Source organism: Mobula hypostoma, chromosome 12 (assembly GCF_963921235.1).
Source record: "Mobula hypostoma chromosome 12, sMobHyp1.1, whole genome shotgun sequence".
NCBI classification, from domain to species: Eukaryota; Metazoa; Chordata; class Chondrichthyes; order Myliobatiformes; family Myliobatidae; genus Mobula; species Mobula hypostoma.
In genome coordinates this window covers 104,546,112-104,573,124 of record NC_086108.1, presented here as the reverse complement: position 1 = coordinate 104,573,124, position 27,013 = coordinate 104,546,112, and the positions used below count along the sequence as shown (strand labels likewise).

At 43.1% G+C, this 27,013-nt stretch overlaps 1 protein-coding gene and 1 pseudogene across 1 annotated transcript in view; one reads left to right on the top strand and one right to left on the bottom strand.

The window, feature by feature from the left end:
* LOC134355055 (vitellogenin-like) overlaps window positions 1–27,013 on the top strand; it is a 147,182-nt gene that overhangs the window by 83,434 nt on the left and 36,735 nt on the right. Inside the window, exons 22-28 of the mRNA XM_063064754.1 lie at window positions 442–629; window positions 15,045–15,098; window positions 18,862–18,975; window positions 21,002–21,214; window positions 23,393–23,535; window positions 23,630–23,768; window positions 25,969–26,098. Coding sequence (XP_062920824.1) covers window positions 442–629; window positions 15,045–15,098; window positions 18,862–18,975; window positions 21,002–21,214; window positions 23,393–23,535; window positions 23,630–23,768; window positions 25,969–26,098 — 981 coding nt within the window. The remainder of the gene's footprint in view (window positions 1–441; window positions 630–15,044; window positions 15,099–18,861; window positions 18,976–21,001; window positions 21,215–23,392; window positions 23,536–23,629; window positions 23,769–25,968; window positions 26,099–27,013) is intronic.
* On the bottom strand, window positions 16,511–16,608 carry LOC134355293 (U6 spliceosomal RNA; annotated as a pseudogene).

Sequence of the window (27,013 nt, the reverse complement as noted above, 5' to 3'; positions counted from 1 at the left end):
CAAACCACACCACCCAGCAACGCCCTGACAATTCCGATTTAACCGTAACCTAATCACGGGGACAATTTACAATGACCAATTAATCTAGCCAGTACATTTTTGGATCATGGGAGGACAGCAGATAACTCGTGCATTCCACAGGGAGCATGTGCAGAGACTCCTTACAGAGGAGCTGAGATTGATCATCAAACTCAAACACCCCGAGCTGCAATAGTGTTTTGCTAACAGCTACACTACCACGACTGGACATGCTCTCTAGTCCAGGCATTCTGGTAAATTTCCTCTGCACCCTCTGTAAAGCTTCCACATCCTTCCTATAATGAAATGACCAGAACTGAGCACAATATTCCAAAGGTTTGCGCCCCTATTTTATTCTTCTAATCATCTGATTGTCGCACCATTTAAAATAAGAAATGTGATTTATTTTTGACTTACTTTTAGTTCCTACTGACATTCCAATCAAAAAGGTGCGGATCGAACTACAAATGGATGAGTCCCTCACAAGAGTAAATCACCTGTTGATGAGAAGCAACTGGACTAATGCAAATTCCTCGGAAAAAATGCAAGCTGAGGGCAAGTTGGTCCTTCTCAAGCTAAAGAAAATCCTCCAAGGTAAAAAGCAGCACCAGGTAAGCATTCTTCTCCAAATACAAGAAAGTCCTTCTGCTCGTTTCCACCTCTGTTCCTCCTCTTTCTGATAAATGGCACGGCTTAATTGAAGCATCATGGATTAAACTCTAAACATCAAGAGTAGCAATTACAACATCAGTATTCAAATGGAGGGGAATAAGAAGTTGATGTTTCAGGTTGAGACCCTTAATCAGGACTGGAAAAGAAGGGGACAGAAGCCAGAATACGAAGGTGTCAAACTGCTTGGTGATAGGTGAGATCAGGTGAGGAGGAAGGTATGTGGGGTTTGGAAGGGGATTGACGTAAGAAGCTGGCAAGTGACAGGTGCAAAGGGTAAAGGGCTGAAAAAGGAATCAGATAGAAGACAATGGATAATTTATGGGAGAAAGGGAATGAGGACGGCCACCAGGCTTAAATCCTTTGCAGAAGGGATTAATAGCAATTATTTATGATATAATTATGAAATTACAGCCAGGTATATCTGATAAAATTAAAAATGAATGGGAAAGGGAACTTCAACTTTGTTTACCTATAGAGAAATGGGGAAAAATTTTTCAATTAGTTAGTACTTCTTCTACGTGTGCTAAACATACATTAGATACTTGGATTTTTAGATAATTGGGCTTTGTTCCAGGGAAGGTGGGATCTGTTGCGACGGGACTGTTTACACCTGAACTGGAGGGGTACTAACATTCTTGCAGGAAAGTTTGCTAGTGCTGCTTGGGGGGGTTTAAACTAAATTTGCAGGGGGCAGGGATCCAGAATGTGAGAGAGGATAACGAGATGAAGTATAAAGGACAGGTGGGGTCTACATGGTTCCGGAATATTAAGTGTGAAGTATTAAGTGAGGCAGAACGAGTGATAAGGATGATACATGTGCAGAGGGATGGTCTGACGGAGCATGGAGTTAAATGTGCAGAAAGAGTAAGTAAATTTAAGAAGGACAACAAAATTCAAGGGGTGTATAGCCCGGTGAGAGTTCGGGGAGCTGGGTTATGCACAATAGGTAGTGATTTAAACAGAGAGAGGAGAAATGGGTTAAAAATTCTATATCTGAATGCGCGAAGTGTCAGAAATAAGGCGGATGAGCTTGAAGCTCAGGTGCGAATGGGTAACTATGATGTTGTCGGGATAACGGAGACATGGCTGCAGGGGGATCAGACCTGGGAATTGAATGTACAAGGGTATACGTGCTATCGAAGGGACAGAAAGGTGGGCAGACGGGGTGGGGTGGCCCTGTTGGTGAGGAATGAGATTCAGTCCCTTGCAAGGGGGGGACATAGAATCAGGAGAAGTAGAGTCAGTGTGGATAGAACGGAGGAACAGTAAGGGCAAAAAGACCCTAATAAGTGTTATCTACAGGCCCCCAAACAGTAGCATGGATATTGGGTGCAAGTTGAATAGGGAGTTAACAATGGCATGTGGCAAAGGAAATGTCGCAGTAGTTATGGGGGATTTCAACATGCAGGTGAACTGGGGAAATCAGGTTGGTACTGGACCCCAGGATAGGGAGTTTGTAGAGTGCCTACGGGATGCATTTTTGGAGCAGCTTGTACGAGAGCCGACCAGGGATAAGGCTATTCTGGATTTAGTGTTGTGCAATGAACAAGATTTGATAAGTGACCTTGAAGTAAAGGAGCCATTAGGAGGTAGTGACCATAATATGATAAGTTTTTATCTGCAAGTTGAGAGGGATAAGGGCAGATCAGAAGTGTCAGTATTGCAGTTGAACAAAGGAGACTATGGAGCCATGAGAGAGGAGCTAGCCAAAGTTGACTGGTCGGATATCCTAGCAGAAAAGACAGTGGAACAGCAATGGCAGGTATTCTTGGGAATAATGCACAAGGTGCAAAATCAGTTCATCCCCCGGAGAAGGAAGGATTCAAAGGGGGGAAAGTGGCCACAGTGGTTGACAAAGGAAGTCAGAGATAGCATAGCATTAAAAAAGAAGTATAACAGAGCTAAGGTAAGTGGGAAGACTGATGATGGGAAATTTTTAAGGAGCAACAGAACTTAACTAAAAAGGCTATACAGGGAGAAAAAATGAGGTATGAACGCAAGCTAGCTAGGAATATAAAGGGAGATAGCAAAAGTTTTTTTAGGTGTGTGAAGAGAAGGAAGATAGTTAAGAACAATGTTGGGCCCTTGAAGAATGAATTGGGAGAAATTGTTATGGGAAACAGAGAAATGGCAGACGAATTTAATAAGTACTTTGGATCACTAGGGAAGACACAAGCAACCTCCCAGATGTATGGATGGGCCAAGGACATAGGGTAACAGAGGAACTGAAACAGATTGACATTAGGAAGGAAACGGTGATGAGTAGACTGATGGGACTGAAGGCTAACAAATCCCCAGGTCCAGATGGTCTGCATCCCAGGGTACTAAAGGAGGTGGCTCTGGAAATTGCAGATGCATTGGTGATCATTTTCCAATGTTCCTTAGATTCAGGATCAGTTCCTGAGGATTGGCGAATGGCTAATGTTATCCCACTTTTTAAGAAAGGAGGCAGGGAGAAAACAGAGAACTATCGCCCTGTTAGCCTAACATCAGTAGTGGGGAAGATGCTAGAGTCCATTATTAAAGATGAAATAGCAGCATATCTTGATAGCAGTGATAGGATTGGGCCGAGCCAGCATGGATTTACCAAGGGCAAATCATGCTTGACTAATCTATTGGAGGTTTTCGAGGATGTAACCAGGAAGATAGACGCGGGAGATCCAGTGGATGTGGTGTACCTTGACTTTCAGAAGGCATTTGAAGGTACCACATAGGAGATTGGTGGGTAAAATCAGAGCTCATGGCATTGGGGGGAGGATATTGACATGGATAGAAAACTGGTTGGCAGATAGAAAGCAAAGGGTAGCAGTGAATGGGTGTTTCTCGGAATGGCAGGTGGTGACTAGTGGGGTGCCACAGGGCTCGGTATTGGGACCACAGCTGTTTACAATTTACGTCAATGATTTAGAGGAAGGCATTGTGAATAACATCAGCAAGCTTGCTGATGATACTAAGCTGGGTGGCAGTGTGACATGTGATGAGGATGTTAGGAGAATTCAAGGTGACTTGGATAGGCTGGGTGAGTGGGCAGAAACTTGGCAGATGGCGTTTAATGTGAATAAGTGTGAGGTTATTCACTTTGGGAGCAAGAACAGGAAGGCAGATTATTATCTGAACGGTGCGGAGTTAGGTAAGGGAGAAATACAAAGAGATCGAGGAGTACTTGTTCATCAGTCTCTGAAGGTGAATGAGCAAGTGCAGCAGGCAGTGAAGAAGGCTAATGGAATGTTGGCCTTTATTACAAAGGGAATTGAGTACAAAAGCAAGGAAATCCTTTTGCATTTGTACAGGGCCCTGGTGAGACCACACCTGGAGTATTGTGTGCAGTTTTGGTCTCCAGGGTTAAGGAAGGACATCCTGGCTGTGGAGGAGGTGCAGCGTAGGTTCACTAGGTTAATTCCTGGGATGTCCGGACTGTCTTACACAGAGAGGTTAGAGAGACTGGGCTTGTACACGCTGGAATTAAGAAGATTGAGGGGGGATCTGATTGAGACATATAAGATTATTAAGGGATTGGACAAGATAGAGGCAGGAAATATGTTCCAGATGCTGGGAGAGTCCAGTACCAGAGGGCATGGTTTAAGAATAAGGGGTAGGTCATTTAGGACAGAGTTGAGGAGGAACTTCTTCTCCCAGAGAGTTGTAGAGGTGTGGAACGTGCTGCCTCAGAAGGCAGTGGAGGCCAATTCTCTTGATGCTTTCAAGAAGGAGCTAGATAGGTATCTTATGGATAGGGGAATCAAGGGTTATGGGGACAAGGCAGGAACCGGGTATTGATAGTAGATGATCAGCCATGATCTCAGAATGGCGGTGCAGGCTCGAAGGGCCGAATGGTCTACTTCTGCACCTATTGTCTATTGTCTATTGTCTATTAATACAATTTAAAGTAGTACACAGAACCCACATGTCCAAAGATAAACTAGCTCATTTTTATTCCCATATAAATCCTATTTGTGATAGATGTCACTCTGAAGTGGCTTCTTTAACTCATATGTTTTGGTCCTATCCTCTTTTGGAAAAATATTGGAAAGATATTTTTGATATTATTTCAACAGTTCTATGCTTTGACTTAAAACCCCATCCTATTACGGCAATTTTTGGATTGCCAATGGTAGAACATAGATCTTTGTCTTCTTCAGCCTGTCAGATGATAGCATTTGTTACTTTAATGGCGAGAAGATCTATTTTGTTGAACTGGAAGGAAAATAATCCTCCAACTACATTCCAATAGTTTTCTCAAACTATATTAAGTTTAAATTTAGAAAAAATTAGAAGTGATATTTTTGACCCTTCGGTTAAATTTGAAGAAACTTGGAAACCTTTTATGCAACATTTTCATATGATGTAATCTGACCTTTCCGAATCTTTTTTCTAAACTTAAATTATATGATTAGAGGAGCGGAGTTAACGACATTACTGAACGTGTCTGATACAAGATTTTGGTCTAGCCCTGTTTTCTTTTTTTTGGGGGGGGTTCTCTTTTTCTTTTGGGGTTGTTTTTTGTTTATTTTTTTTCTTTTTTTTTAATGACTAATTTCATTATGAATTTGGAAGTCTTTCATATCCATGTTACTTAAAATTCGTTTTGTATATGCTGATTAACATTATTCCAATCTCTTTGTACCAACTTTGTTATTGAGTTTATAATTTTGAAAATTAATAAAAAGATTTAAAAAGAAAAAAAAGAAATTGATGGCTTTATGGCAAAGTTTGTGGATGATATGAAGATAGGTGGAAGGGTAGGTAGTGCTGAGGAAGCAATGCAATTGTAGTAGGAGTAAAATTGGAAGTATGGACAAAAAAGTGACAGGTGGAATACAATGCTGGGAAATATGATAATACATTTTGGTAAAAGGAACAATAGAGCAGCGGTCCCCAACCACCGGGCCACAGGGCATGCGCTACCGGGCCGCGAGGAAGCGATATGATTTGGCGATAGGAGTCAGCTGCACCTTTCCTCATTCCCTGTCATGGCCACTGATCAGCCATTACGCATGCGAGGTCATGACCCGCACGTCATCCGTGTCAGGGCGGGAAGGAGATCAACTCCTTGAGCTTGCAAATGACGACGGGCTGAAAAGTATGTTTGACATAACATCTCTGTCGGCATTTTGGATCAAAGTCAAGGCTAAATATCCTGAGACAGCCACGAAAGCACTGAAAACGTTGCTTTCATTTCCAACATTTTTCTGCGAAGCGGAGTTTTCTGCAATGAATGCAGCAAAAACTAAACTGCAAAATAGACTGGACATTAGGAACCCCCTTCGAGTATCGCTGTCTCCCGTCACCCCTCAATAGGATGGTGTTGTTACAGGGAAACAAGCCCAGGGCTCCCACTGATTCAGCGATATTGGTGTGTTGCAATGATTTTATATATTCATACGGGGAAAATATGTGCTGCACGTTTAATATCCAAATGTTACTTAAAATGTTATGATGCTATTGACTTATAAGTGACCTATATAACCATAAAACAATTACAGCACCGAAACAGGCCATCTTGGCCCTTCTAGTCCGTGCCGAACGTTACTCTCACCCAACCCATAACCTTCCATTCCTTTCCTGTCCATATACTTATCCAATTTTTCTTTAAATGATCATATCGAACCTGCTTCTGCCACTTCTACTGGATGTTCATTCAACACTTACTTCAAGCTCTCCTGATAATTGACTTATCATTATATTCATGCGAGGAAAATATGCGCTCTGTGTTTAATATTAAATTCATTAGATAAACCCTCTTAGAAACAAAATTGAGTGTATTACCCACTTATCACCTATATTCTGGTAGTGATTAACACCCACCCCCATGAACAGAATCGCCAAAAAGGATTTGCTTGGGGATGGGGTGGGGATCAGCAGGTGACGACGCACATGCGCATTGGTGCCCGCGCAAGGCTTCATGGTCATTGTAGTCTTTTGGGTAAACAATGCATTTAACTGCTACTCTTGTCCGTTGGCAACCCTACCCCACCCCACCCCCAGTCTGCCGGTCCGCAAGAATATTGTCAATATTAAACCGGTCCGCAGCGCAAAAAAGGTTGGGGACCCCTGCAATAGAGGGACTCAGGAGTCCTCGTGCAAGACTCCCAGAAGGTTAATTTACAAGCTGAGTCTGTGGTAAAGAAGGCAAATGCACTGTTGCCATTTATTTCAATAGCAATAGAATATAAAACCAAGGAGCTCATGCTGAGGCTCTATAAGACACTAGTCTGGCCACACTTGGAGTATTGTCAACAGCTTTGAGCCCCATAAGTCAGAAAGGATGTGTTGTCATTGGAGAGAGCCCAGATGAGGTTCACGAGGATGATTCTGGGAATGAAGGGGTTGACATATGAGGAGCATTTGGCAGCTTTGGGCCTGTACTCACTGTAATTTATAAGAATGCAGGGGGATCTCAATGAAATATACCAAATATTGAAATGACTAGATGTGCTGGATGTGGAGAGGATATTTCTTATGGTGGAGGTGTCCAGAACAAGAGGGCACAGCCTCAGATCTGAGGAGTGACCTTTTAAAAAAACGATAAGGAAGAATTTTTTTAGACAGAGAGTAATGAAACTATGGAATGCTCTGCCACAGGCTACGGTGAAGGCCAAGTCCATGGTTATATTTAAGGTGGAAGCTGATAGTTTCCTGATCAGCCAGGGCATCAAAGAATATGGCGAGAAGACAGGTGAATGGGGTTGAGTGGGATCAACCATGATGGAATGGCAGAGCAGACTCGATGGGCTGAATGGCCTAATTCTGCTCCTACTTCTTACGGACTCCCCTCTTACCCATTCTCACTTGCCCACCATCTCCCTTCCCTTTCATCCATGGTCCACTTTCCTATCAGATTCCTTCTTTTTCAGCACTTTTCCTCTTCCGCCTATCCCCTTGCAGCTTTTTACTTCATTCCTCCTCCCCACCCACGCAGCTTCCTCCTCACCTGGTCTCATCCATCACCTGCCAGCTTGTACTCCTTCCCCTGCCCCACCTTCTTATTCTGGCTTCTTCCCCCTTCCTTTCCAGAGCTGTTCAATGTTCTCAGCCCAAAGAAATGACTTTTTATTCCCCTCCTTAGGTGCTGCCTGACCTTCTGAGTTCCTCCAGTATTTTATGTGTGTTGCTCTAGACTTCCAGCGTCCGCAGAATCTCATGTGTTTATGATATACCACTATTCCAACATCACATTTAAGATGCCGTGTGTTCTTGTCAGGGTGAATGTGAAGAGGATGCTTCCTCTTATGGACAAGAATGTGATATTTTATTTCTGTCAGAGGGCCAGGAGTCTTTGGAACTCTGGGGAAGACAGTCCCAAAGACAGCCTTTACCCCAGTGCCACAAAAACAAGAATTAAAGGGGCATAGGTTCAGGGTGAGAGAGGAAATACTGTATTTAAAGTCATAGGAACATGAGGGACAATTTTTTTCACCCAGAGGATGGTCATTATATGGAATGACCTGCTTAAGGAAGTCACTGAGGCGGGCACATTAGCAACATTTAAAAGATACTTGGACAGGTACATGGATAGGAAAAGTTTAGAGGGATGTAAGCCAAATGCAGGAAATGTGATTAGCTTCGATGGGAACATGGACCAGTTGGGGTGAAGGACTTGTTTCCATGTGGTATTCTAAAGTGAATCACTTCACACTTTTCTGGATTGAACTCCATCTGCCTCTTTACATAAGATCCATAAGATATAGGAACAGAATTAGGCCGTTTGGCCCATCAAGTCTGCTCTGCCATTTCATTATGGCTGATCCATTTTCCCTCTCAGCCCCACTCTACTGTCTTCTCCCCATAACCTTTCACACCCTAACTAATCAAGAATCCATTAACCTCTGCCTTAAATATACCCAGTGACTTGGCCTCCACAACCACCTATGGCAAAGAATTCCACAGATTCACCACTCTCTGGCTAAAGAAATTCCTCCTCATCTCCATTCTAAATGGATGTCCCTCTATTCTGAGGCTGTATCCTCTAGTCTTAGACTACCCCACCATAGGAAGCATTTTCTCCACATCAACTCTGTCAAGACCTTTCAACATTCAATAGGTTTCAATGAGGTCACCCCTCATTCATCTGAATTCCAGTGAGTAGAGGCCCAAAGCCATCAAATCCTCCTCATATGACAAGCCTTTCAATCCCAAAATAATTTTCATAAACCTACTTTGAACCTTCTCCAATATCAACACATCCTTTCTGAGATAAGGGGCCCAAAACTGCTCACAATACTCCAAGCAAGGCCTCACCAGTGCTTTATAAAGCCTCCTCACCTTACTTTTATATTCTAGCCCTCTCGAAATGAATGCTAACATTGCATTTGCCTTCCTCACCACCAACTCACCTGCAACTTAGCCTCCAGGGAATCCTACACAAGTCCCTTTGCACCTCAGATTTTTGAATTTTCTCTCCATATAGAAATTAGTCAACACTTTTATTTCTTCTGCTAAAGTGCAAGACCATACATTTCCCAATGCTGTACTCCATCTGCCACTTCTTTGCTCATTCTCCTAAGCTCACTAAGTCCTTCTGTAGCCTCTCTACTTCCTCACAACAACCTGCCCCTCCACCTATCTTTGTATTGTCTGCAAACTTGGCCACAAAGTCATCAATTCCGTCATCTAAATCATTGACATATAACATAAAAAGAAGCCGACGCAGTCCTCTGGAACCATGCCAGAATCCACTGATTCTCGCAAGATCATTGCTAATGCCTCCACAATCTCTTCAGCCACCTCTTTCAGAAAGGACGAGAGCAGCAGAAAGGAAATTATAGACCAGTTAGCCTGACCTCAGTGGTTGGGAATATGTTGAAGTCAATGGTTAAGGATGAGGTTATGGAATAATTGGTGACACATGACAATATAGAACAAAGTCAGCATGGTTTCCTTAAGGGAAAATCTTTCCTGATGAACCTGTTGGAAATCTTTGAGGAGATTACAAGTAGGATAGATAAAGGGGATACAGTGGATGTTTTATATTTGGACTTTCAGAAGGCCTTTGACAAGGTGCCACACATGAGGCTGCTTACCAAGTTAAGAACCCATAGCATTACAGGAAAGTTACTAGCATGGTTAGAGAATTGGCTGATTGGGAGCTGTGAATGGGAATAAAAGGATCCTTTCTGGGTTGGCTGCCAGTGACTAGTGGTGTTCTGCAGGGGCTGGCGTTGGGACCGCTTTTATGCAGTATATCAATGATTTAGATGATGGAATAGATGGGTTTGTTGCCAAGTTTTCAGATGATACTAAGAGTGGTAGAGGGGTAGATAGTGTTAAGGAAACAGGTAGGCTGCTGAAGGACTTAGACAGATTATGAGAATGGGCAAGAAAGTGGCAAATAAAATGTAATGTTGAAAAATGCATGATCATACAATTTGGCAGAAGAAATAAATGTGCAGACTATTTTCTAAATAGGGAGAAAATCCAAAAATCTGAGATGCAAAGGAACTTGGGAATACAGGTTAACTTGCAAGTAGAAGTAGTGGTGAGGAAGGCAAATGCAATGCTAGCATTCATTTCAAGAGGTCTAGAATACAAGAGCAGGGATGTGGTGCTGGCACTTTATAAGGTACTGGTGAGCTCCTCCGGGCTCAAAGGAGGTTCACAAGGATGTTTCCGGGAATGAAAGGTTTATCATACAAGGAACACTTGTACTCACTCGAATTTAGAAGAATAACAGGAGACCTCATTGAAACCTTCTGAATGTTAAAATGCCTAGACAAAGTAGATGTCTGATTAAATGTCAGAGCAGACTTGATGGGTCAAATGGCCTAATTCTACTCCTATGTCTTATGATCTTATGGTCTTAAGGTTTAGAAGATAGTTGGACAGATACATGGATGGGAAAGGTTTAGAAAACAGTTGGACAGGTACATGGATAGGAAAGGTTTAGAAAACAGTTGGACAGGTACTTGGATAGGAAAGGTTTAGAAAACAGTTGGACAGGTACATGGATAGGAAAGGTTTAGAAAACAGTTGGACAGGTACTTGGATAGGAAAGGTTTAGAAAACAGTTGGACAGGTACTTGGATAGGAAAGGTTTAGAAAACAGTTGGACAGGGAATGGTTTGGAAAGGTTTAGAAGATAGTTTGACAGATAGATGGATAGGAAAGGATTAGAAGATAGTTTGACAGGGAATGGATTGGGAAGGTTTAGAAGTTTACTGGCCAAATACTGCCATGTGGGATTCGATTGAATGGAACATTTCGGTCGGCATGAACCATTTGGGCAGAAGGACTAGTTTTCATGCAGCATTATTCTATGACACTTTGACAATGGATGCAGTGATTCCTCTCCACCATCAATTTCTGAATGGTCAATGAACCCGTGAACACCATCTCATTATTCATCTTTTGCACTATTTATTTTGTAACTTATTAATTTTTATGTCTTGCACTGTACAGTTGGGCCTGCATCTGTGCTGTGTTACTTTATGACTATAATGTGCTAGCTGGTGGGTCAATTGGCCGTATATTGGTCCTCGTCTGTCATTAGGTGCCAAAATCAGGAAGGACTTGATGGGAACATGACCATAAGATAATAAATCATTTGAGCAGAATTAGGCCATTCAGCCCATCAAGTTTGCTCTGCCATTTCAACATGGCTGATTTATTTTGCCTCACAACCCCACTCCCCTGCCCTCTCCCTGCAGCCTTTGACACCCTGAATAATCAAGAATCTACCAAACTCTGCTTTAAATGTACCCAATGACTTAGCCTCCACTTCTGTGGCAATGGATTCCACAGATTCACCACCCACTGGCTAAACAAATTCCTCCTTTTCTCTGTTCTAATGGGACGTCCTTCGATTCTGAGGCTGTCTCTTCTGGTCCTATACTCTGCCCCACCGTGGGAAACATCCACTCTGTGTCCCCTCTGTCTAAGCCTTTCAATATTCAACAGGTCCCAATGAGATTTGGGATGAATAAAGAAGAAATTGGATTAATGCGGGATTTGCTTAGATGAGTGGTTGATGATCAGCATGGATTCAGTGGGCCAAAGAGCCACGTTCCCTACTGTATCACTCTACGACAATCAGAGAGATGGGGAGACAAAGCAAATGGACTCAGATGGAAGAATGATCTTCAGCAGAAAGGCATAAGAAGCCAAAACTGCAGACACCTCAGCTATAGAGTGTAGGACTGGAAAAACATGCAGTGTTACAAAGAAAGGTGGGAACTGAGGGATTTGAATACAAGGACCAAAGTTTTAAAATAGAAATGCGTTTGGACCAATGGAAGTTGGGTGGGCAGCACCTGGTTTAGACCATAACACCATAAGATATAGGAGCAGAATTAGGCCATTTGGACCATTGAGTCTGATCCTCCATTTCATCATTGCTGATCCATTTTTACTCTCATCCCCAAACTCCTGCCGTCTCCCTGTATCCCTTCATGCCATGAGCAATCAAGAATCTATCAGTCTCTGTCTTAAATATACCCAATGACATGGCCTCCACAGCTGCCTGTGCCAATTACTACTGCAAATTCACTACTCTCTTGGTAAATAAATTCCTCCTCATCTACATTCTAAAAGGACATCCCTCTATTCTGAGGCTGTGTATTCTTTTCTTAGACTCTGCCACCATAGGAAACGTCTTCTCCACATCCACTCTATCAAGGCCTTTCACCATTCCATAGGTTTCAATTAGGTCACCCCTCATTCCTCCAATTTCTAGTGAATACAGGCCCAGAGATATCAGACGGTCTTCATATGACAAACCAGTCAATCCTGGAATCATTTTTGTGAATTTCCTTTGAACCCTTTCCAGTTTCAGCATATCCTTTCTAAGATACGGGGCCTAAAACTGTTCACAATACTCCAAGTGAGGCCTCACTAGTGCTTTATAAAGCCTCAACATTATATCCTTGCTTTTATATTCTAGTCCTCCTGAAATTAATGCCAACGTCACATTTGACTTCCTCACCACAGCCTCAACCTGCAAATTAGGGAAGCCTGCACAAAGACTAAGAAGTTGCTTTGTGCCTCAGCCTTTGCTGTGTTGCAAAGTTTGCAGATGATACAAAGACAGGTGAAGGGGCAGGTAGCTTTGAGGAAGCAGAGGGGCTATAGTTTGTGCACTGAGAATGGTGGAAAAGACAAAAAAAATTCTAGTGAGTGGCAGTTCTGTGGGCAAAATCACCTTGTTAATGAAAGAGATTAGAAGTGGATTGCCAGACTGGTTCAAGGTGACAGTAACTCAAATAACCACACATTACAACAGTGATGTACAAAAGAGCATCTCTGAATGCACAACACATCAAAACTTGAAGTGGACGGGCTACAGCAGTAGAAGACCACAAACAGATACTCATTGGCTACTTGATTAGTACAGGAGGTAACCAATAAAGTGGCCAATGAGTGTACTTTGATTCTCCTAGGGATGGAGCCACGTGGGCAGCTTTGTTTAAAAGGTGGGAAGGTTTTTTCCATCATGTGCTGCCAAAATAACTGTCACAAACATCATTTCACAGCGGGAAAGACGAGGACATAAGTATACCTTGAGCAGATCTATGTCGAGTTCCCAGACGTCAAGCAGAAGTTCAAGAAGAAGATCAGAGCAGGATAAGGTAGAATACTCAAGGGCTCGTGGTATCCACTCATTAAAGTCAGAAAGCAGGGACGACAAACATGGCAGTCCTGATAAACGTGGTAAACACAGGCGGGAGGAACACAGTGGACTATTGCACGATTCGGCATCAGGTTCCCAGTCATCGAGCAGAATGAGAAGATCAGAGGAATATTATAACGAACACCTAAGAAGTCATGGTATGCACTCACCAGTGAACAGAGAAGAACCTAAACGTAACAAGCATGGAAGGCACCAAAAACTCAGTCAAGAACGTAGATATGACTGGCTGGGTCGACGTGTGCCTTCAAAAGATGAACGTCATACAACTGTTCATCTTTCCTCCAACTCATCATCTGGACTACCAAAGGAAAGGCCGTCTTGACACAGCTCCTTTAGGAACTCGAGAGGCCATCGAGTTTCCAGCAGTGCATCTACATCGAATTCAGGGCACAGGAGGGTCAGTACCCAGTCATCGCTTTACCAGGGCAGCACCGAAAGATGTCACAGTTCCAGCTGCAGAGGCGAAAAGCTCGGCCGACCCTCGATCAGGAGCAGCTCGTTGCCTTCGACGGACTCTCTCAGCCTTTCGAGTTCTGTCACGTCCTCTGCACAGTCGGAAGAGGAGTATGGTGACCTGGTCAGGGACCCCTCATCGACTTCATCGTCTTCGAGCGAGCCCAGCTCCAGAGTCTCGTCGTCCGCTGAGTCAAGGCGGCAGCACAGCAGGCAAACTGCTCACGGGCAATCCAGCTCTTCAGGGAGGGGAGACTTCACCACTGACTTGTCTTCCATGCGTAGCGATACAGCGGATGCGTGGCCAACCTCAACGTATCAAACAGGCTCCGAGGAGAGGTGTAAGAATGGTAAATGCATCTATGCCAAACGCAAAACATACTCGACCATAACTCGCAAGACTAAAGAGCATCATTTTATCTAGATTTCTGGTTCAGAACGAAGGAAAGAGGTAAAGAGTTCCGGCAATAGTATCTTCATCTTGAACCAGAATCATAAGTAGGTGTCTTATCACTGTCTATATGACGTGAAATTTGTTGTTATGCGGCAGTTGTGAATTGCAAAGACATAGAGCACAGAATATAGAACATTACAGCATAGCACAGCCTCTTCAGCCACATTGTTGTGCTGAACTTATAACCTGCACTAAGTACAATTTAACCCTTCCCTTACACGTGGCCCTCCATTTTTCTATTGTCCATGTGCCTACCTAAGTGTTTCTTAAATGTCCCAAATGGATCTGCCTCCATCATCAACCCTGACGGGCCATTCCACACACTCACGACTCTCTGTGTAATAAACCTACTTCTGACATTCACCTCCTCTGCACCCCCCCCCCAATTATACTTTCCTCCAATCACCTTAAAATTATGCTCCCTCCTACTAGCCATTTCCACCCTGAATAAGGGACTCTGCCTGGTTCTGTGCTTCTTACTATCTTGCATACCCCTATCGTTGCCTCTTGTCCTTCTTTCCTCCAAAGAAAAAAGCTCCTGACTGCTCTGAAAAATGAGCATGAAATTATCATAAATTGCAAAAATAAATGAATAGGAAATTGGAGTATATCTTCTGTTTTGTGGATGTCTGCAAAGGGTAAGAATTTCAGGTTGTATATTGTATACATTCTCTGATATTAATTAGAACCATTGAACAACAAAGTGATGTTCATGGGCTGTTCAGGAATCTGGTGGTGGAGGAGAAGACACTTTCTGTTTCTGACTCGAATTTCGGTTGTTTAGATTATTACAGTGCTATGTGTTTTGTATTCTCAATACTACAGAGTACAGATGGAAATGCCTTCCAGCTTCATTTCAAGCCATCTTCTATTAACACGGTATGTACACATGATGGATAACATCCCCTAGAGTGAGTATCTGGTGTGCTTTAACATGAGGAAACCCACTTTGGATTTGGAGTACTATTGTGTGCAGTTTTGGTCACCTACCTACAGGAAAGATGTAAATAATGTTGAAAGGGTCCAGAGATTTACAAGGATGTTTCCGGGTTTGGGGGACCTCAGTTATGTGGAAAGATTGAATAAGTTAGGACTTTGTTCCTTGGAACATAGAAGACTGTGAGGAGAAATATACAAAATTATGAGGGGTACAGATAGGGTAAGTGTCAGCAGGCTTTTCCCGCTGAGGTTGGGTGTGACTACATCTTGACGTCACAGGTTAAGGGTGAAAGGTGAAAAGTTTAAGGGGACCATGAGGGGAAATTTCTTCACTCAGAGGGTTGTGAGAGCGTGGAACGAGCTGCTGCTAGCACAAGTGGTGCATGTCAGCTCGAATTCGATGTTTAACAGAACTTCAGATAGTTAGGGGCGTGGAGAGCTGTGGTCCCAGTGCAGTAGCTGACAGTAGGCAGTTTAGATGGTTTCGGCATGGACTAGATGGGCCGAAGGGCCTGTTTCTCTGCTGCACTTTTCTATGACTCTGACTCTATTTCATTGAAATAAGGGAAGACCCATGTAATAAGGAAGTAGAAACATACATCAAAGTTGCTGGTGAACGCAGCAGGCCAAGCAGCATCTATAGGAAGAGGTGCAGTCGACGTTTCAGGCTTCGTCAGGACTAACTGAAGGATCTCGGCCTGAAACGTCGACTGCACCTCTTCCTATAGATGCTGCTTGGCCTGCTGCGTTCACCAGCAACTTTGATGTATGTTGCTTGAATTTCCAGCATCTGCAGAATTCCTGTTGTTTGCGTTTTAATAAGGAATTAGAGTGGCAATGATCCCGGGAATGTAAGAGTTAATGTATGGGGAGTGTTTGACGGCTCTTGGTCTGTACTTGCAGGAGTTTAGTAGAATGACGGGGAATCTCACTGAAACCTAGCGAGTATTGAAAGGCCTAGTTAGAATGGATGTGAAAAGGATGTTTCCTATAGAGACCGAGTCGAGGACCAGAGGCACAGCCTCAGAATACAAGGACCTTCCCTTTAGAACCGGGACGAGGAGGAATGAGGAAGGTGGTGAATCTGCTGAATTCATTGCCACAGATGGCTTTGGAAGCCAAGTCCGCAATTCACCTTCTCTGGGCTATCTCCAATTACACCCATATGACCAATTTACCCACTAATCTGTACATCTTTGGAACGTGGAAGAAGCCACAGCATCCAGAGGAAACTCGTGTTCTCATGGGGAGAACGTACAAACACTTTACAGACAGCGACAGAACTTGAGCACTGATCGATCTTACTGTTGGCACTGTAAAATGCACTAACCTCTACACCACCAAGCCGCCCTAAAAATATGGAACGTTTCACAAATGTGGCATCCTTGCACAAGGTCTCCGCTAATCTTCTCTGTATTGCTCCAAGTTGTGCTACCAAAGTGCATCTTGACAAGTAGCTAAGGATCTGAACCATTAATTCAAAGGTATCAGTTCAAATTCCGCTGGGGAATTTAAATACAAGTGATTAAATAAAGTTCAGATATCTTTTGTTAAAGGTAATTCAAGTTCAAGTTTATTGTCATTTCAACAGTATACACATATATTACCAAACGAAACATTGAGTACATATAATTCACACACAACTTAAAAGATATATTACCACAAATAAATTAACAAATAATAAGGAGCATATACAACACAAGTTAAAAAGTAGACAGTATAAACCTACTGACAACACACATAAAAGTTGCTGGTGAATGCAGCAGGCCAGGCAGTATCTCTAGGAAGAGGTACAGTCGATGTTTTGGGCTGAGACCCTTCGTCAGGACTAACTGAAAAAAGAGGTAGTATGTAATTTGAGAGGGGGAGGGGGAGATCCGAAATGATAGGAGAAGACAGGAGGGGGAGGGATGGAGCCAAGAGCTGGACAGTTGATTGGCAAAAGGGATATGAGAGGATCATGGGACAGGAGGCCCAGGGAGAAAGAAAAGGGGGAGGGGGGAAGCCCAGAGGATGGGCAAGGGGTATAGTGAGAGGGACAGAGGGAGGAAAAAGGAGAGAGAGAAAAAGAATGTGTGTATATAAATAAATAAATAATGGATGGGGTACGAGGGGGAGATGGGGCATTAGCGGAAGTTTGAGAAGTCAATGCTTATGCCATCAGGTTGGAAGCTACCCAGACAGAATATAAGGTGTTGTTCCTCCAACCTGAGTGTGGCTTCATCTTTACAATAGAGGAGGCCGTGGATAGACATATCAGAATGGGAATGGGACATAGAATTAAAATGTGTGGCTACTGTGAGATCCTGCTTTCTCTGGCGGACAGAGCGTAGGTGTTCAGCAAAAACTGTCCACCAGAGAAAGCAGGATCTCCCAGTGGCCACACATTTTAATTCCACATCCCATTCCCATTCTGATATGTCTGTCCACGGCCTCCTCTACTGTAAAGATGAAGCCACACTCAGGTTGGAGGAACACCTTATATTCCGTCTGGGTAGCCTCCAACCTGATGGCATGAACATTGACTTCTCTAACTTCCGCTAATGCCCCACCTCCCCCTCGTACCCCATCCATTATTTATTTATATACACACATTCTTTCTCTCTCTCTGCTTTTTCTCCCTCTGTTACCCCTCACTATACCTCTTGCCCATCCTCTGGGCTTTATCCCCCCCCTTTTCTTTCTCCCTAGGCCTCCCGTCCCCTGATCCTCTCATATCCTTTTTGCCAATCAACTGTCCAGCTTTTGGCTCCATCCCTCCCCGCCCTATCTTCTCCTATCATTTCGGATCTCCCCTTTCCCCCTCCCACTTTCAAATTTCTTACTATCATTTCTTTCAGTTAGTCCTGACCAAGGGTCTCAGCCCGAAACGTCGACCGTACCTCTTCCTAGAGATGCTGCCTGGCCTGAACAACTTTTATGTGTGTTGCTTGAAATTCCAGCATCTGCAGATTTCCTCATGTTTGCGTTTTTAAAGCTACTGACACTTCATACGTGGTGATACCTAGGTGGTGGCAGGGAATTCAGTAGTCTCACAGCCTAGGAAAGATGTTTCCCATCTTAACAGTCCTTGTCCTAATGCTATGGTGCCCCCTAGCGGCTGATAGGGGAATCAAAGAGATTGTTGGACAGATGGAAGGAATCCTTAATAATGCTAAGGATTCAAGAGGGACTGGGGACAATGGAAACCTAGAGCAATACACACGATGTGCTGGCAGAGCCCGGCAGGTCAGGCAGCATCTATGAATGGGAATAAACAGTTGATGTTTCGGGCCGTGACCCTTCATCAGGACTGGAAGGGAAGAAGTCAGAATAAGAAGGTGGGGGAGAGGGGAGGAAGTACAAAGTGGTAGGGGATAGGTGAAACTGGGAGAGGGGAGGGAGGTGAAGTAAAGAGCTGGGAATTGGATTAGTGGAAGAGGTAAAGGGCTGGCAAAGGGGGAATCTGACGGGAGAGGGTGGAAGACCATGGAAGAAAAGAAAGGGAGAGGAGCACCAGAGGGAGGTGATGGGCAAGTAAGAAGAGAAGGTGTGAGAGGGAAACAGGAATGAGGAATGGTGAAGGAGAAGAGGGAGCTATTTACCAGAAGTCCGGGAAATTGATGTTTATGCCATCTAAGGACTCTGTATGCAGTGTTCCTGATAAATGAGTGAGGATGCATGGAAACTTTATTTTGTTAATGTTGGTGATCTCTGATTTCAGTCACAAAACAAACAATTAAGTTCATTCGAAACCAGTTTTGACACAACAATGAGTTTCTCCAGCTCTGAGTTTCTTCTTTCATCTTCATCTTCATCTTCAAATTCACTGGAGCAGGTAAGATGATTAATTAGAGCTGAAAGAGTTTCCGATAACAAGTTGCCAGGAATCAGAGCTTTCTGTTCACCTCTGAACTGTTCCCCTCCCCTCACACTGAAGATTATTGATCCATACAAGGTAGACTTGGATAGGTGAAGCAACGGGTAAAGGCATGAGTTCAAATCTCACCTCAACAGTTTGGGAACTTAAGCTCAAGTAAAAATTGGACTCAATAATAAGAATTAGAATCAGATATGGCATGAAATTTGTTGTTTTGCAGTAACAGTATGGTGCATACATTAAAAACACCGTAAGTTACAATAAGAAATAATCGTATATCTACATATATGCACACCGCTGTGGTGCCTAACACTTTGCACAGAACTGTATTTTTCAACATGGAGCAGACAGCGAATTTGTAAATCTGGCAGGAGCAAAGAATATTGGGAATGGCGGGAATGGAGTGCGCCAGGAGGAGTGTGGGACAGGTGGCAGAGAAGGAGGGCCTGGGGGTGGGGGGAGATGGCGCAGCTGCAGACACACCCAGCCCTGAGACACCAGCCAATGTCATTTAATTCCAAACTATTGATTTATTGATCATTATAGAATGTCTCTCTGATGATTCCCACTCCATCCCCTCTCTCTTCTTTCCCCAGCCATGATTCCCCTCTCCCTGCTCTCTTCCCACTCTCAGTCCACAACAGAGACCCTTATCAGAATCAGGTTTATCACCCCTCACATATGACATGGTTTTCTTTTATTGCAGCATCAAAGTTCAAAATTCAAAGTAAATTTATTATCAAAGTACATATATGTCACTATATACAACGCTGAGATTCATTTTTTGCAGGCATACTCAATAAATACATAATAGAATAATAATCATAATAGAATCAATCAATGAAATACCACACCACAATAGCAATATGCAAAAACCTTAGGCATCTACAACTTATGTGCCTATGACTTTTATACAGTGTTCTATGTACAGAGTGTGTATATGTGTGTGCATATATACACACACAGTGATATAGCCAGTTAGAATGCACTCCAAGATACATCTGTAGAAATTTGCAAGAGTCTTTGGTAACATTCCAAACTCCCAATGAAATACCAACTCAGGCAGTGGGTATTGGCAGTTCAGCATCAGCTCAGAGACTAGACAGGAAAGAAGAGTAGGTGGATACCCACCGATTCATATATATATATATATATATATATATATATATGTGTGTGTGTGTATATAAGTACACACACACACACACACACACACACACACACACACAGCCTCATCATTCTGCTGTTGTTGTGCTGAGTGTACACACTTCAATATCTTCCCTGGTATATTCTCATAATGGGTCCTAAACTGAGCTGATACACTTGAGTTGGCTTTGTGGTGTCTTTCTCGCCATACACAGCAGAATATTCCATTTCTTTAGTAATGGGATGCGTAAATATGTATATATTATTTGTACACTGTACTTAGGATAGATACTCTGTTTATTTTGTAATATGCTTGTATCTACATTGTGGGGTGCATCATATTCTAATTCATGTGTAATCTTGTTAACTTTGTGGGTAATTAAAGATAGTATGTCCTGGTGTCTGATAAATGTGTCTCATCACTCTCAGTGAGAGAGAGTAATTGGGTCTGCCAGGAGTTCACAATGGGCAAAAATAGTACAGAACTACTATTGAACCTTCTGGTAGATATCTTTTTGTAAATATTAGCAGTTTTCTTTTCACTATTTTTGTTAATTTTTTGTAAGTTTTGTAATAAACACCCTTGCACTAAAGTCCTAACGACTCCAGCCATTTTTGTCTTTGGTCATGACCCAGGTATTGAACAGGTGACTTGTCCTAATAATTTCTTTTATATCTCTTCCAAAGCACCTCATCATAATTTTATCCAAATTGTTACTTGACAACTATTTTTTTGTCAACTTATCATTATAAATTAGATCTGACATTATAAACTAGATTTGTTGACCATTTGTTGACCAAACAATAACACAAATGTTCCCGGGTATTTTGTCTTCTCCAGTCCACATTCCTTGGAGGTTTAATGCCACTGATACTCACTTTGTTCACTCGAGCCATTACCACCGATAATAAAGAGAAAGGCTACCAGACGAAATTTTCTGTGGACAATTTAATGGACATACGATTATGGCAAGTTGTTGTGGACGAACTTCAGGATGGTGGCAACTGGAAAGTCTGTATCAATGCAGAGTTTCCCTATGATCGCCTGGCATTGGTAAAGTACAGTTAAGTACCTCTCTTCTTGACAAGGCTCTATTTATTTCAAAATCCTACCCAGTAGGACCACGGAGTCACACTGCACAGAAACAGGTCCTTCAACACATTTGGTCCATTCTGATCAAGATTCCCATTTACAATAACCCCAGTTAGCCCATATCCTTTTCCTATCGATGTACCTGCTCAACTACCTTCTAAAATTGTTAATGTACCTACCTCAATCACTTCCTCTAGCAGTCCTTTCCGTATACTGAACACCCTCTGGGTGAACACTTGCCTCTCAAGTTCCTATTAAATCCCTCCCCCCCCCCTCACCTTAAGCCTAGATCTTGATTCCTCAGCTCTGGGTAAAAGACTGTGCATTCGCCTATCTAAACCCCTCTAGATTTTATACACCTCTATAAGATCACCTCTAGTTCTTCTACACTCCAATAAAAGCTGCACAACTTCTCAAAATAATTCAGTTCAAGATTCAAGTTTATTTACACATACATCAAAGCATACAGTGAAATCCATTGCTTGTGCTAGCAACCAGCACACCTGGGGACAGTCCACAACTGTCGCCATGCATTCTGGTGCCAACGTAACATACCCACAATGCTCAGCAGAACAACACAGATCACAACCAGCAACAAAACAACAACAGCAAAGTAAGCCCCATTCCTCCCTCCTACTCATGCACATACACAGTCCTTTAACTCCAGGACTGGCCACCTTCTTTGGCCTCAAGCCTACAGCCAGCAGTCTTGGGCTCAGATTTGCAGACATTGGGTTTTGACCTCACAGAGAACCTCAGGCTCAGCTCTAGCTATAGAGCTTCGACTTCCAGGCTAACTAACGCCAACTGTACAACACATGGATAATATCCCTCAAGTCCTTGTTGTTCGCACATCTGTCTATACGCCTTTTAAACATTTCTCATACCGTATCTGGTTCTTTCCCCATCCCCTGGCAGCATGTTCCAAGTAGCTACCAATCTCTGCATTTTTATATTTTAAAACATCTTGCCCCACAATTCTCCTTCCTGCGTTCTCCCTCTCACTGTAAACCTATGCCATCTAATACTTGCCAATACCACCCAGGTAAAAAGACTCTAACCCTGTCCACCTGTGACTCTGCTTCTATGTACTAGTACTCCCAGGTCTCTCTGTTCCATTACGGTCTTCTGTGTCCTACCATTCCTAGTAAGAGTCTTCCACAGGTTTGACTTTGTAAAATGCGTCACTTCACACTTATGGGTGATGGAAGAAATGATTAATATGAGTGGTTGAACATAGAACACAGGACAAAGAACAGTACAGGCCCTTCAGCCCACAATGTTGTACAAACTTTCAATCCAATACATAACCCTCCATTTTGCTATCATCCATGTGCCTATCTAAGAGTTTCTTAAATGCCCCTGATGTATCTGCCATTAACACCACCCCTGGTAAGGGTGTTCCACACACCCACAGCTCTCTGAGTAAAGAACTTGCCTCTCACATCCCCTCTATACTTTCCTGGAATCATCTTAAAATGATGCCCTCTCATATTAGCGATCTCCACCCTGGAAAAAGGCATTGACTGTCCACTCTATCAATGCCTTATTAACCATGCTAGCATCAGAATCAGGTTTGTTATCACTGTCATATGTGTCGTGAAATTTTTTGCCTTGTGGCAGCACTACAGTCCGATACATTGAAAAAAACCTGTGAGTTGCAATAAGATTTATATTAAAAACGAAGTAAATAATGTAAAAAGAAAGCGACATAGTAGGCAATGTTCATGGGTTTATTGCCCTCTAAGAAATCTGATGGCAGAGGGAAAGAAGCTATTCTTAAAACACTGAGTGGGTATCTTCAGGCTCTTGTACCTCCTCCTTCGTGGTAGCAATGAGACAAGGGCATGTCCTGGGCGATGGGCGTCCTTAATGATGGATATCGCCTTTTTGAGGTTTTTAAAGATGTCCTGGACGCTGAGGAGGCTAGTGCCCATGATGGAGTTGGCTGAGTTCATAGCTTTCTGTGGCTTTTTCTGATCCTGTGCAGTCATGCCCCCCCCCCATACCAAATGGTGATGAACCAGTTAGAATACACTCCACTGGGAAAAGGAATGGGACATTTTATAAAAGAAGTACTTTTTAATGAATCCTAAGAATGGAAATAATATTGATTGATTCTCCTGTATAACATTTCAGGGAACACTGAGATGGGGCCAGGATTGCCAGGACTACAAGATTACAGGAAAAGCAAGCATGGGTCACGTAAGGATTCATCCTGCTGTTCTGCTCAAGGCAAAGTGGGACAGGATTCCACAGTCCCTGAAAGATACTGCCCAAGTGTAGGCGTCATTGCACATAACACCCATTTTTCACTGGATTACTGCGCATTCCGTGCGTGAGAAGGAGTGTTAATTCCTGTCAATTCCATTACAGGATTGGTGATCACCTGGCCAGGATTCTCTTCCTGTTGGGATTCTCCGAAAGGCACATAAAGGGAACACCTCATCAAATATCTGCCGTTTTGGCCGCAACATCTCAACGAACCCTTGATATCATGCTCAAAGACTCTAAGGTATTTTTCTTTTAAGACCCTAAGACGTTGGGTAATAATTAGGCCATTTGGCCCATCAAGTCTGCAGCACCATTCCATCATGGCTAACTTACCCCATTCACCTAACTTCTCCCTGTATCCTCTGACACCCTTACTAATTAAGAACCTATCAGATTCTGCTTTGAATACAACCAATGACTTGGCCTCCACAACCATCTGTGGCAATGAATTCCACAGATTCACCACCCTCTGGATTAAGGAAATTCCTCCTCATCTCTAGTCTAAAAGGATGCCCTTTTATTCTGAGGCTGTGTCCTCTGGTCCTAGACTTCCCCACTATAGGAAACATCCTCTCAATATCTACACTATCTAGAACCCATCACCACAACTGAATCATCCTACTCATGATTCTGAGGTCCTTGCAAGTTGACTATTCATGAAGTGAACCAGTGTTTATAAAAGCAACTTATCTAGTTCTGTGATTTATGGGTAGACTCTAGTTCCAATTGGACTTCTTCAGTTTTATGTTTTTATGCTTTTTTTTTTCATTCTTTCTTGTTGCCATTTGCGCCATTTTTTGTATGGGGGTAATGATGTTTTTATTTCATTTTGCGATGTTATTTTTAGCACGTGGGTGGGTTGATGCTTTTGTTGCCATTTGCATGATTTGTTTTCCTTTTCTGCACGGGAAGGTTGATGCTTTTTCTTTGAACAACTCGATGGTTTTCTTTGTTTCATGGCTATCTGTGAGAAGGTGAATCTCAGAGTTGAACACCGCATACACACTTTGATAATAACTGAACCTTTGACCCTTTCCCTTTCCACTTGTGGAATCCTGACCCTCATTTCCTACTCGACAGCAGCGGTAATATTTCATTATGGTGCAGCTATCAGAGCTGCTGCATAGCCTCAGTCAGCCCGGTTCAATGCTGGCCTCAGGAATCAGATGCGTGGAGTTTGCACGTTCTCCCTGTGGCCATATTTTCTTCCACGTGCTCCAGTTTCCTCTATGTTGTTGGGTTAATTGGTTTGCATGAGTAATCCCAAATGTATTTTATTTTATTTAGAGATACAGCACAGTAACAGGCCCTTCCAGCCCAATGAGTCCATTCTGCCCAATTACAATAGACAATAGACAATAGGTGCAGAAGTAGACCATTTGGCCCTTCGAGCCTGCACCGCCATTCTGAGATCATGGCTGATCATCTACTATCAATACCCGGTTCCTGCCTTGTCCCCATAACCCTTGATTCCCCTATCCATAAGATACCTATCTAGCTCCTTCTTGAAAGCATCAAGAGAATTGGCCTCCACTGCCTTCTGAGGCAGCACGTTCCACACCTCCACAACTCTCTGGGAGAAGAAGTTCCTCCTCAACTCTGTCCTAAATGACCTACCCCTTATTCTTAAACCATGCCCTCTGGTACTGGACTCTCCCAGCATCTGGAACATATTTCCTGCCTCTATCTTGTCCAATCCCTTAATAATCTTATATGTCTCAATCAGATCCCTCCTCAATCTCCTTAATTCCAGCATGTACAAGCCCAGTCTCTCTAACCTCTCTGCGTAAGACAGTCTGGACATCCCAGAATTAACCTAGTGAACCTACGCTGCACCTCCTCCACAGCCAGGATGTCCTTCCTTAACCCTGGAGACCAAAACTGCACACAATACTCCAGGTGTGGTCTCACCAGGGCCCTGTACAAATGCAAAAGGATTTCCTTGCTTTTGTACTCAATTCCCTTTGTAATAAAGGCCAACATTCCATTAGCCTTCTTCACTGCCTGCTGCACTTGGTCATTCACCTTCAGAGACTGATGAACAAGTACTCCTAGATCTCTTTGTATTACAGCCATGTGACCTACTAACCTGTATGTCTTTGGAATGGGAGAGGGAACCAGAGCACTGGGAAGAAGCCCACTCAGTCACAGGGAGGAATTGAACCTCAATCACTGGCACTGTGAAAGCATTGTCATAACTCCTATGCTACCATGCTGTCCCTGTGGTGGTGGGGTAGTCAGAGAATTAGGGGAATTGATGGGCATGAGAGAATAGATTGGGGAATGGGGTTACTGGGATTGCTCTAAGCGCTAGCATAGATTCATTGGGCCCAATGGCTTGCTCTGTGGCATACGAAAACCTATAGGAAGTCATGGCAAATATATACTCAAGCTCCTTTCTCCAACTCAGCTCAATCACAGTGTTTTCTCTTCACCTGCAGCATGTATACAGCCGAAAAGCCCTCCTCATCCCAGCGTCTCTCCCATTTGACGTCAAATCCCCCTCAATGCATCCGAAAGGGTTTCACTTTCTTCCTTATTTACCAGTCATGTTCTCAGCAACTTCCACAGGTACGTCCCTTTTGATTCACCTGATTTTCGGCTTGCCTTCTCTGAGTATGCTCAAGAGAAGTGCGTCCGAGATTGTTTATTGTCATTTCCGGTACTCAAGTGCAAAGGAGAACAAAACAAGATAAAATCTGCAGATGCTGGAAATCCAGATCAACACACACAAAATGCTGGAGGAACTCAGCAGGTCAGGCAGCATCTATGGAAAAGAGTAAATATTCAACATTTTGGGTCCTGACGCAGGGTCTCAGCTTGAAACATCAGCTGTTTACTCTTTTTCAAGGAGAACCAAATAATTATTACTCCACGGAAACACGGGGAAATCTGCAGATGCTGGAATTTCAAGCAACACACACAAAAGTTGCTGGTGAACGAAGGGTCTCGGCCCGAAATGTCGACTGCACCTCTTCCTAGAGATACTGCCTGGCCTGCTGCGTTCACCAGCAACTTTTGTGTGTGTTAGTTATCACTCCACGTCTGATGCAACACAAAAAAACACAAAAAAAAGCACAATTATTTTTTTTAAAAAAGCACAATAAATATAAATAAATAAGATAACTGAAATACATAATTTTGACTTCTATATTTAGGAAGGATGACAATGTCTTGAGAAGGATGGAGCAGATATGAAAAGGCTGAGCTACACACACAAAATGCTGGAGGAACTCAGCAAGCGAGGCAGGACTTCAGAAGGATTTTGGCCCGAAACATCAACTGTACTCTTTTCCGTAGATGCTGCCTGGCCTGCTGAGTTCCTCCAGCATTTTGTGTGTGTGTGTTGCTCAGATTTCCAGCATCTGCTGATTTTCTCTTGTTTATGAAAAGGCTGAAGTGGGATTGGTTTATCATTGTCACATGTTTTGAGATACATAGAACATGAATTACAGCATAGTACAGGCTTTTGACCCACAATGTTAT